General features: G+C 38.4%; 1 protein-coding gene across 12 annotated transcripts in view; it reads left to right on the top strand.

The window, feature by feature from the left end:
• Positions 1–12,235, top strand: part of LOC113809459 (uncharacterized) — a 22,722-nt gene extending 10,487 nt beyond the window's left edge. For all 12 annotated transcript variants that reach the window (XM_070118309.1, XM_070118304.1, XM_070118301.1 and 9 more), the window contains 5 exons: positions 1,879–2,015; positions 2,438–2,541; positions 2,927–3,113; positions 3,585–3,693; positions 3,943–12,235. In XM_070118309.1, the coding sequence (XP_069974410.1) occupies positions 1,879–2,015; positions 2,438–2,541; positions 2,927–3,113; positions 3,585–3,693; positions 3,943–4,051 (646 nt within the window). In that variant the 3' untranslated portion in view covers positions 4,052–12,235. The remainder of the gene's footprint in view (positions 1–1,878; positions 2,016–2,437; positions 2,542–2,926; positions 3,114–3,584; positions 3,694–3,942) is intronic.
• The last annotated feature ends 232 nt before the right edge of the window (positions 12,236–12,467 follow it).

Below are 12,467 nucleotides of genomic sequence, written 5' to 3'. Positions count from 1 at the left end.
TATATATTATATATATATATATATATATATATATATATATATATATAGAGAGAGAGAGAGAGAGAGAGAGAGAGAGAGATTACCAAAGCAAAATCAAAGCTTATTAAAATCTCAAAACTAAAACTGGTAATTATTATATAAAAACAAGATCACATCCAGCTCCTATATGCAAGGCAAAGCAACCTCAGACTTATCCTTATCTCCCTTCGCAGTTTCCAGGGTGTAGAGCCGGTTTCACTCAGAGAAAAAGGGTGGAAAATAAACACCATGTCTCTGCTGTGGTCTCTCCCGAACTGTTTATTTTCCGCGGCCCCGAAAGGAAGGGGGGGGGGTGACAGTGACGTCACTACATACATTTTTACTACAAAGTAAAACAAAATATAACCCTGACCAAGTGAATAAAACTAAATTATTTTGTTAAAATGGGAAAAAATGTAAAAGAATCAAATTAATATGTATGCGTAAAATACTACTAAAAATGACGTTGATAAAAGTGTTCTACCTAACCAATAAAATCTTTATCTGATTTATTTACCACTGAACTGAACAAGGAAACGAAAAGATGATTAAGAATAGACATGGCGACAAAGAATTCCACTGGAAAAATAAAAACTAAACAAATTAACGTAAAACGAGTCAAAGAAAATGTACCAAAATGGGCAAACTAAAACAAACAAGAATTAGGAAATCAAAAGAAAATACTAAAATACAAAAAATAAAAAGGATGAAATCTGACAGGTGGGAAGAAGGCATGTCGACCAGGTAACGCATAACATGAGCAGGGGAGCGCACGGGCTATCGTGAGAGGCAAAGATGCGTGGTGGCGCCTAGCCGCACTACAATATATATATATATATAATATATATATGCACGTGTATCTACATGTATACTGTACATATAAATATATATGTATGCATATATATATGTATATATGTATAAATATATAAATCTATAAATACATATGTGTATATATATGTATACATGTATAAATATATAAGTAAATATATATTTATATATGTATATATATATGTATTTACATATATATATATATATTTATATATATATATTTATGTATATATATATTTATATGTATATATTTATATATTTATATATATATATATATTCACACACACAGATTATATATATATATATATATATATATATATATATATATATATATATATATTCACACAAATTATATATATATATATATATATATATATATATATATATATTCACACAAATTATATATATATATATATATATATATATATATATATTCACACACACACAAATTATATATATATATATATATATTCACACACACACACAAATTATATATGATATATATATATATATATATATATATATATTCACACACAAATTATATATATATATATATATATATATATATATATATATTCACACAAATTATATATATATATATATACATATATATAAATATATATATATATATATATATATATATATATATATATATTTATTTACACACACACAAATTATATATATATATATATATATATATATATATATATATATATATATATATATATATATATATATTATATATATATATATTCACACAGAAATTATATATATATATATATATATATATATATATATATATAGTTGTGTATGTGTGTGTGTGTGCGCCCGCGCGTGCACGCGTGCATGTATAATACTACGATCATAAAAACAACAATATCAGTATTGGATATTCTAACACAAACGCTATTCAATAGTGTGACACCAAATAATATTACTTACCCACAATTCCAAAGCAACTGAAATCAGGAAATATTTATGTATATGTTCTCTCTCTCTCCCTCTCCTCACATTCCCTCTCCCTCTTTACAGCTCCAACACAGCATTGTTCCTGACTTTTGGCTTGTTATTCATCGCCATCGTCTGCGTCGCCGTCAGTGTCGCCATCTATCGGAAGAAAAAAACGGTAATCGCGCAACAAGGCAAGCCTGGAGAGAAAACTTTAAAAGGTAAAAACATCGGCATAAAAGTTGCTCTACCGTGGATATAACACGTTATTCGCAGATATTTTTTGTGATGTTTTTTTTTTGTCTCTCTTTCTAAGTAATATGTATATATATAAATTAAATAATAATAATAATAACTAGAAGCATTCAGGGAGAGCAAGGCAAGGCAATAAGGTCACTGATGCAATAAAGATATTCGCACTTAAAGATTTGCACTAAAATCATCTTTCTCAAGTACACAGGTGACGTCCGTAAAACATAACGATGGGGGTAATGATGCATTCATTAAAAAAAAACAAAAAATACAAATCGGAAGTCTTTAAGAAATGTATGGTCATTTCGCATTACTATTATTATTATTATTATTATTTTTTTTGGGGGGGGGTTACATTTCAATTAACGCTAAACTTTAAAATTAATTTCAGCGAAGAGAGTTGTTGTGGTTCACGCCTTCGATGACAGCAAGTTGCAAGAAAAGTGTAAGGAATTGTGTCTTGCAATCGGTGCTCACCTGGGAGACTCTAAAAACGTGAGTAAGAGAGGAGGAGAGAGGGGGAGAAGGAGTGGGAGGGAGAGGGAAGGAGGGGGCGGGAGAGGGAGAGAGGAAGAGGGAGAGAGGGAGAGGGAGGGAGGGGGCGGGAGAGGAAGAGAGGGGGAGAGAGAGAGGGTGGGGAGAGAGAGAGAGAGAGAGAGGGTGGGGGAGGGAGAGAGAGAGGGGGAGGGAGGAGGAGAGGGAGAGAGAGAGGGGGAGGGAGGAGGAGAGGGAGAGAGAGAGGGGGAAGGAGGGGGAGAGGGGGAGGGAGGGAGAAAGAGGGAGAGAGAGAGAGAGACAAAGAGGAGAGAGAGAGATACAGACACAGAGGCTAAAGAAAAACACATAAAAAAATAAAAGAAATAAAAATTTTCTCACACAGGTACAGGATATCTACCTGACGAAGGACCCCTCCCTCCTGCAGGACCCTCAGTCATGGGTCACGGAAAAGGTCATGGACACGGGCACTCGTCGGGGAGAAGAACAGGGAAGAACGAAATTTGTTCTTGTTCTTTCTCCGCTCATGGAACATCTACAGAGAGCTTTGGACGAAGAAAAAGAAGAATTTGGTAAGTGTGTTTGTCGGTGTGTGTTAACTGTTCTTGTTGCTGTTGTCATATTTGTCATTTTTATTGTCATTTATTATTATTATAAGTAGTAGTAATTAGTAGTATTAACTGTATTATTAGTAGTCGTAGTGGTAGTAGTAGTAATTAATAGTATTAACTGTTGATTATCAATTTTACCATTATTATTATCATCATTATTACTGTTATCACCATCATCATCATTATGATCAGCATCATTATCACCATCATTCTCACTGCCATCATTACCTTCATTACAAACATTTTCATTATCATTATTATTACTATGATTATCATTACCATTATTATCATCATCATTAACCATAAATCATTACCATCATCATATTTCCTCTAATTAAATGGAAGGAAAGACGGTATGCGGTGAACGAAACGCACTGAATCTCCAACGAAATAATATGAAACCGGACGCAAGTTAACGATTATTTTCCCCAGATTTCTTCGGTCGCCAGCCTCACCCGCGCGACCTCGTGCTGAAGACTCTTCTCCGCCATCTTGCCACGCCCATACTCAAGGCGGATTACCGGCGCCTCTTCCTTGTTAGGTATTTGGGCTTTGTTTAGTGTGTGTGTGTTTATGTGTGTATATGTGTGTGTGTTTGTGTATGTTTATGTGTATGTGTGTGTGTGTGTTTGTCTGTGTGTGTGAGTGTGTGTGTTTGTTCGTCTGTGTGTGTGTGTGTTTGTTCGTCTGTGTGTGTGTGTGTGTGTTTGTCTGTGTGTGTGTGTGTATGTTTGTCTGTGTGTGTTTGTATATATGTAAACTAACGTCCACTGCCTCCTTTTCCCAACAGATTCGCTGACCTCCACGATCACCGGTCAGGTGACCTCCCTAACCTCGTCCCCGGGAAGAGGTTCGTCCTGCCAGGTCACGAAGGCCAACTCCTGGAAGCGATAGGGTGAAGAGAGGTCACATTCCACCGCGAAATCTGTGTCGGTTGATAGCGACTTATGCTATTAGAGATTGTACTGACTCTGCTATAGTCATGCGGGCTCTGTTGTTGAGAAGGCCTTGGGCGGCTAGTGGGCGAGTTTCGCTTCGTAAAGAATCGATTTTGCTTCGTGGTGGGTCGGTTTCGCTTCGTAGAGTGGGTCACAATTTGGCTTCGTAGTGGGCGAGTTCCGCTTCATATAGTGGATCAGTTTCGCTTCATATAGTGGATCAGTTTCGCCTCATATAGTGGATCAGTTTCGCTTCATGTAGTGGATCAGTTTCGCTTCATGTAGTGGATCAGTTTCGCTTCATGTAGTGGATCAGTGTCGCTTCATGTAGTGGATCAGTTTCGCTTCATGTAGTGGATCAGTTTCGCTTCATGTAGTGGATCAGTTTCGCTTCATGTAGTGGATCAGTTTCGCTTCATATAGTGGATCAGTTTCGCTTCATGTAGTGGATCAGTTTCGCTTCATATAGTGGATCAGTGTCGCTTCATGTAGTGGATCAGTTTCACTTCATAGAGTGGATCAGTTTCGCTTCATGTAGTGGATCAGTTTCGCTTCATGTAGTGGATCAGTTTCGCTTCATATAGTGGATCAGTTTCGCTTCATATAGTGGATCAGTTTCGCTTCATATAGTGGATCAGTGTCGCTTCATGTAGTGGATCAGTTTCGCTTCATGTAGTGGATCAGTTTCGCTTCATGTAGTGGATCAGTTTCGCTTCATGTAGTGGATCAGTTTCGCTTCATATAGTGGATCAGTTTCGCTTCATATAGTGGATCAGTTTCGCTTCTTATAGTGGATCAGTTTCGCTTCATGTAGTGGATCAGTTTCGCTTCATATAGTGGATCAGTTTCGCTTCATATAGTGGATCAGTTTCGCTTCATATAGTGGATCAGTTTCGCTTCATATAGTGGATCAGTTTCGCTTCATGTAGTGGATCAGTTTCGCTTCATATAGTGGATCAGTTTCGCTTCATATAGTGGATCAGTTTCGCTTCATATAGTGGATCAGTTTCGCTTCATATAGTGGATCAGTTTCGCTTCATATAGTGGATCAGTTTCGCTTCCTATAGTGGATCAGTTTCGCTTCCTATAGTGGATCAGTTTCGCTTCCTATAGTGGATCAGTTTCGCTTCCTATAGTGGATCAGTTTCGCTTCATGTAGTGGATCAGTTTCGCTTCATGTAGTGGATCAGTTTCGCTTCATGTAGTGGATCAGTTTCGCTTCATGTAGTGGATCAGTTTCGCTTCATGTAGTGGATCAGTTTCGCTTCATGTAGTGGATCAGTTTCGCTTCATATAGTGGATCAGTTTCGCTTCATATAGAGGATCAGTTTCGCTTCCTATAGTGGATCAGTTTCGCTTCCTATAGTGGATCAGTTTCGCTTCATATAGTGGATCAGTTTCGCTTCCTATAGTGGATCAGTTTCGCTTCCTATAGTGGATCAGTTTCGCTTCCTATAGTGGATCAGTTTCGCTTCCTATAGTGGATCAGTTTCGCTTCCTATAGTGGATCAGTTTCGCTTCCTATAGTGGATCAGTTTCGCTTCCTATAGTGGATCAGTTTCGCTTCATATAGTGGATCAGTTTCGCTTCCTATAGTGGATCAGTTTCGCTTCCTATAGTGGATCAGTTTCGCTTCCTATAGTGGATCAGTTTCGCTTCCTATAGTGGATCAGTTTCGCTTCATGTAGTGGATCAGTTTCGCTTCATATAGTGGATCAGTTTCGCTTCATATAGTGGATCAGTTTCGCTTCATATAGTGGATCAGTTTCGCTTCATGTAGTGGATCAGTTTCGCTTCATATAGTGGATCAGTTTCGCTTCATAGAGTGGATCAGTTTCGCTTCCTATAGTGGATCAGTTTCGCTTCATAGAGTGGATCAGTTTCGCTTCATGTAGTGGATCAGTTTCGCTTCATGTAGTGGATCAGTTTCGCTTCCTATAGTGGATCAGTTTCGCTTCATAGAGTGGATCAGTTTCGCTTCATATAGTGGATCAGTTTCGCTTCATATAGTGGATCAGTTTCGCTTCCTATAGTGGATCAGTTTCGCTTCATATAGAGGATCAGTTTCGCTTCATATAGTGGATCAGTTTCGCTTCCTATAGTGGATCAGTTTCGCTTCCTATAGTGGATCAGTTTCGCTTCCTATAGTGGATCAGTTTCGCTTCCTATAGTGGATCAGTTTCGCTTCCTATAGTGGATCAGTTTCGCTTCCTATAGTGGATCAGTTTCGCTTCCTATAGTGGATCAGTTTCGCTTCCTATAGTGGATCAGTTTCGCTTCCTATAGTGGATCAGTTTCGCTTCCTATAGTGGATCAGTTTCGCTTCCTATAGTGGATCAGTTTCGCTTCCTATAGTGGATCAGTTTCGCTTCATGTAGTGGATCAGTTTCGCTTCATATAGTGGATCAGTTTCGCTTCATATAGTGGATCAGTTTCGCTTCATGTAGTGGATCAGTTTCGCTTCATGTAGTGGATCAGTTTCGCTTCATGTAGTGGATCAGTTTCGCTTCATATAGTGGATCAGTTTCGCTTCATGTAGTGGATCAGTTTCGCTTCATATAGTGGATCAGTTTCGCTTCATGTAGTGGATCAGTTTCGCTTCATGTAGTGGATCAGTTTCGCTTCATGTAGTGGATCAGTTTCGCTTCATGTAGTGGATCAGTTTCGCTTCATGTAGTGGATCAGTTTCGCTTCATGTAGTGGATCAGTTTCTCTTCATGTAGTGGATCAGTTTCGCTTCATGTAGTGGATCAGTTTCGCTTCATAGAGTGGATCAGTTTCGCTTCATATAGTGGATCAGTTTCGCTTCATGTAGTGGATCAGTTTCGCTTCATGTAGTGGATCAGTTTCGCTTCATGTAGTGGATCAGTTTCGCTTCATGTAGTGGATCAGTTTCGCTTCATGTAGTGGATCAGTTTCGCTTCATAGAGTGGATCAGTTTCGCTTCATAGAGTGGATCAGTTTCGCTTCATAGAGTGGATCAGTTTCGCTTCATATAGTGGATCAGTTTCGCTTCATAGAGTGGATCAGTTTCGCTTCATATAGTGGATCAGTTTCGCTTCATATAGTGGATCAGTTTCGCTTCATATAGTGGATCAGTTTCGCTTCCTATAGTGGATCAGTTTCGCTTCCTATAGTGGATCAGTTTCGCTTCCTATAGTGGATCAGTTTCGCTTCCTATAGTGGATCAGTTTCGCTTCATATAGTGGATCAGTTTCGCTTCATAGAGTGGATCAGTTTCGCTTCCTATAGTGGATCAGTTTCGCTTCCTATAGTGGATCAGTTTCGCTTCATAGAGTGGATCAGTTTCGCTTCCTATAGTGGATCAGTTTCGCTTCATAGAGTGGATCAGTTTCGCTTCATATAGTGGATCAGTTTCGCTTCATAGAGTGGATCAGTTTCGCTTCCTATAGTGGATCAGTTTCGCTTCCTATAGTGGATCAGTTTCGCTTCATAGAGTGGATCAGTTTCGCTTCCTATAGTGGATCAGTTTCGCTTCCTATAGTGGATCAGTTTCGCTTCCTATAGTGGATCAGTTTCGCTTCATATAGTGGATCAGTTTCGCTTCATGTAGTGGATCAGTTTCGCTTCATGTAGTGGATCAGTTTCGCTTCATATAGTGGATCAGTTTCGCTTCATGTAGTGGATCAGTTTCGCTTCATGTAGTGGATCAGTTTCGCTTCATATAGTGGATCAGTTTCGCTTCATATAGTGGATCAGTTTCGCTTCATATAGTGGATCAGTTTCGCTTCATATAGTGGATCAGTTTCGCTTCATGTAGTGGATCAGTTTCGCTTCATATAGTGGATCAGTTTCGCTTCATATAGTGGATCAGTTTCGCTTCATGTAGTGGATCAGTTTCGCTTCATGTAGTGGATCAGTTTCGCTTCATGTAGTGGATCAGTTTCGCTTCATGTAGTGGATCAGTTTCGCTTCATATAGTGGATCAGTTTCGCTTCATGTAGTGGATCAGTTTCGCTTCATATAGTGGATCAGTTTCGCTTCATATAGTGGATCAGTTTCGCTTCATGTAGTGGATCAGTTTCGCTTCATATAGTGGATCAGTTTCGCTTCATATAGTGGATCAGTTTCGCTTCATATAGTGGATCAGTTTCGCTTCATATAGTGGATCAGTTTCGCTTCATATAGTGGATCAGTTTCGCTTCATATAGTGGATCAGTTTCGCTTCATATAGTGGATCAGTTTCGCTTCATGTAGTGGATCAGTTTCGCTTCATATAGTGGATCAGTTTCGCTTCATGTAGTGGATCAGTTTCGCTTCATATAGTGGATCAGTTTCGCTTCATGTAGTGGATCAGTTTCGCTTCATATAGTGGATCAGTTTCGCTTCATGTAGTGGATCAGTTTCGCTTCATGTAGTGGATCAGTTTCGCTTCATGTAGTGGATCAGTTTCGCTTCCTATAGTGGATCAGTTTCGCTTCATAGAGTGGATCAGTTTCGCTTCATGTAGTGGATCAGTTTCGCTTCATATAGTGGATCAGTTTCGCTTCATATAGTGGATCAGTTTCGCTTCATATAGTGGATCAGTTTCGCTTCATATAGTGGATCAGTTTCGCTTCATATAGTGGATCAGTTTCGCTTCATATAGTGGATCAGTTTCGCTTCATATAGTGGATCAGTTTCGCTTCATGTAGTGGATCAGTTTCGCTTCATATAGTGGATCAGTTTCGCTTCATGTAGTGGATCAGTTTCGCTTCATGTAGTGGATCAGTTTCGCTTCATGTAGTGGATCAGTTTCGCTTCATATAGTGGATCAGTTTCGCTTCATGTAGTGGATCAGTTTCGCTTCATGTAGTGGATCAGTTTCGCTTCATATAGTGGATCAGTTTCGCTTCATGTAGTGGATCAGTTTCGCTTCATATAGTGGATCAGTTTCGCTTCATATAGTGGATCAGTTTCGCTTCTTATAGTGGATCAGTTTCGCTTCATATAGAATATCAGTTTCGCTTCATATAGTGGATCGGTTTCGCTTCATATAGTGGATCAGTTTCGCTTCATGTAGTGGATCAGTTTCGCTTCATATAGTGGATCAGTTTCGCTTCATGTAGTGGATCAGTTTCGCTTCATATAGTGGATCAGTTTCGCTTCATGTAGTGGATCAGTTTCGCTTCATGTAGTGGATCAGTTTCGCTTCATGTAGTGGATCAGTTTCGCTTCATGTAGCGGATCAGTTTCGCTTCATGTAGTGGATCAGTTTCGCTTCATATAGTGGATCAGTTTCGCTTTATATAGTGGATCAGTTTCGCTTCTTATAGTGGATCAGTTTCGCTTCATATAGAATATCAGTTTCGCTTCATATAGTGGATCAGTTTCGCTTCATGTAGTGGATCAGTTTCACTTCATATAGTGGATCAGTTTCGCTTCATATAGTGGATCAGTTTCGCTTAATATAGTGGATCAGTTTCGCTTCATGTAGTGGATCAGTTTCGCTTCATATAGTGGATCAGTTTCGCTTCATGTAGTGGATCAGTTTCGCTTCATGTAGTGGATCAGTTTCGCTTCATGTAGTGGGTCAGTTTCGCTTCATATAGTGGATCAGTTTCGCTTCACATAGTGGATCAGTTCGCTTCATATAGTGGATCAGTTTCGCTTCACATAGTGGATCAGTTTCGCTTCACATAGTGGATCAGTTTCGCTTCATATAGTGGATCAGTTTCGCTTCATATAGTGGATCAGTTTCGCTTCACATAGTGGATCAGTTTCGCTTCATATAGTGGATCAGTTTCGCTTCATATAGTGGATCAGTTTCGCTTCATGTAGTGGATCAGTTTCGCTTCCTATAGTGGATCAGTTTCGCTTCCTATAGTGGATCAGTTTCGCTTCATGTAGTGGATCAGTTTCGCTTCATATAGTGGATCAGTTTCGCTTCATGTAGTGGATCAGTTTCGCTTCATGTAGTGGATCAGTTTCGCTTCATGTAGTGGATCAGTTTCGCTTCATATAGTGGATCAGTTTCGCTTCATGTAGTGGATCAGTTTCGCTTCCTATAGTGGATCAGTTTCGCTTCCTATAGTGGATCAGTTTCGCTTCCTATAGTGGATCAGTTTCGCTTCATGTAGTGGATCAGTTTCGCTTCATATAGTGGATCAGTTTCGCTTCATGTAGTGGATCAGTTTCGCTTCCTATAGTGGATCAGTTTCGCTTCCTATAGTGGATCAGTTTCGCTTCATATAGTGGATCAGTTTCGCTTCATGTAGTGGATCAGTTTCGCTTCATATAGTGGATCAGTTTCGCTTCATGTAGTGGATCAGTTTCGCTTCATATAGTGGATCAGTTTCGCTTCATGTAGTGGATCAGTTTCGCTTCCTATAGTGGATCAGTTTCGCTTCCTATAGTGGATCAGTTTCGCTTCATATAGTGGATCAGTTTCGCTTCATATAGTGGATCAGTTTCGCTTCATGTAGTGGATCAGTTTCGCTTCATATAGTGGATCAGTTTCGCTTCATGTAGTGGATCAGTTTCGCTTCCTATAGTGGATCAGTTTCGCTTCCTATAGTGGATCAGTTTCGCTTCATATAGTGGATCAGTTTCGCTTCATGTAGTGGATCAGTTTCGCTTCATATAGTGGATCAGTTTCGCTTCATGTAGTGGATCAGTTTCGCTTCATGTAGTGGATCAGTTTCGCTTCATGTAGTGGATCAGTTTCGCTTCATGTAGTGGATCAGTTTCGCTTCATGTTGTGGATCAGTTTCGCTTCATATAGTGGATCAGTTTCGCTTCATATGGTGGATCAGTTTCGCTTCATAGCCGATGCAAAAAAAAAAAAAAAAAAAAAAAAAAAAGACAAAAAAAAAAAAAAAAAAAAAAAAAAGCAGAAGTGGGCTATTACTGAAAGTGGTGAAATTATCATGTGACAGACACCATGTGATGGACCAACAGAAGCTAAGGAAATCATGAGTGCTAAACATCAAGCAGTCCCAGTTGGTCGTGATGCAGATAGCAGCGTGTCATCACTCTTGGAACCATAAATGGACTTGGGTCGCTGGTGGAAAAAAATAAAGTGATACAGTATTTAAAATCTGCAGGAATACAGAAAAGTCCTGAGGGTGGTATGTTTCCTACCTTAAGAAATGGTTATATGACAACCAGCTAATAAAAGGACGCCCAGTGATGGAGATTGTGGACTAGGTTTCGGAGTAGCGTCCAGGAGTCATGTTCCTTTTGGTGGCTCATCTAACCTAACCTAACCTTACCCGTTTGAAGTGATTTACTGCACCATCGTCTTGGAACTTGATGGTCAGGAACTAGAAACCAAAGCCAGGAACATGGGAGTGCTAATCAGGGACATAGGATTAAGAAAGAAAAGGAAGGATTTATGTGGTAGAAAAATCCACAAGGCACAAACTCATTTCAATAAAACTAGTTTGTGCGTTGTAGGTTTTTCTAAGATTGTATCAACAGAGCGTTTTTCCATTCAAGGACTTTTATGATATAATAAAACAACTTTGTAAAATTGAATAAATGGCGGAGTGATCTTACGTTAGATATATCTTGTTTAACAATAAATAGAAATAGGTTAGTTTATAGGTTTGTACATAGTTTGTTCAGTTTTTGTCTATTTGATTCTGTCATGATTATTATTACTTTTACATTTATTCATTTAGAAATGCAACCTAATTTGTGTGTATATTTTGGTTAACAAACTTTAGGCCACGGGGTAATTTCTATAGTACCTACATATGACTATCTCTCACAGATCAATAACTTGTAATCTTTCCATAAAGTGATCTTGTCCATTACACTATTCATAACTAGCAATAACTTAATCTGTAAAAATGATAGTCACTGAACAGGGCTATGGAGATTATTATATATTGGTCGAGGGTGACAGAATAAAAAAGTTTGAGGACCATTGCTCGCTGATTATACAAGCTACCATCCTTAGTTCACTGAAAGAATAAGTCGCCCCTACAAAATATTTCATTTTCTATTATGACAACGGTATACTTTTGTTTTCTTTCGAATAAATTAAAGGAGGGACTTATTCAAATCACTTAAACTAATTAAAGGACTTTGATCTATCTTGTAAACGTTCGAAGAAAATGTAAATATAGACATGATAGGTTGTTGTATAGTACATTTGTCTGTCTTCTTTGAGTTTTGTGTCATAAATTAAAGATTATTTGTTGTGTTTTGCCTACCCAGAAAAAAAAAATATATATAGATATTAGTACGTTCGAAATTCTTCTAAAACACTAAAACATTTGAATTCACTGTAAATGGTTTTATATACGGAGTAGTAGCATATTTCATCATTTCTTGATACTGTGTATGAAAAGTTTCGGATGTTTAACAGACCCATCATTAGGCCTAAAACATTACATTTTCTATAAAATTATTACTGATGACAGAAAAC

This window comes from Penaeus vannamei, chromosome 41 (genome assembly GCF_042767895.1).
Source record: "Penaeus vannamei isolate JL-2024 chromosome 41, ASM4276789v1, whole genome shotgun sequence".
Taxonomy (NCBI): Eukaryota; Metazoa; Arthropoda; class Malacostraca; order Decapoda; family Penaeidae; genus Penaeus; species Penaeus vannamei.
This window is presented reverse-complemented; position numbering and strand designations above follow the sequence as displayed.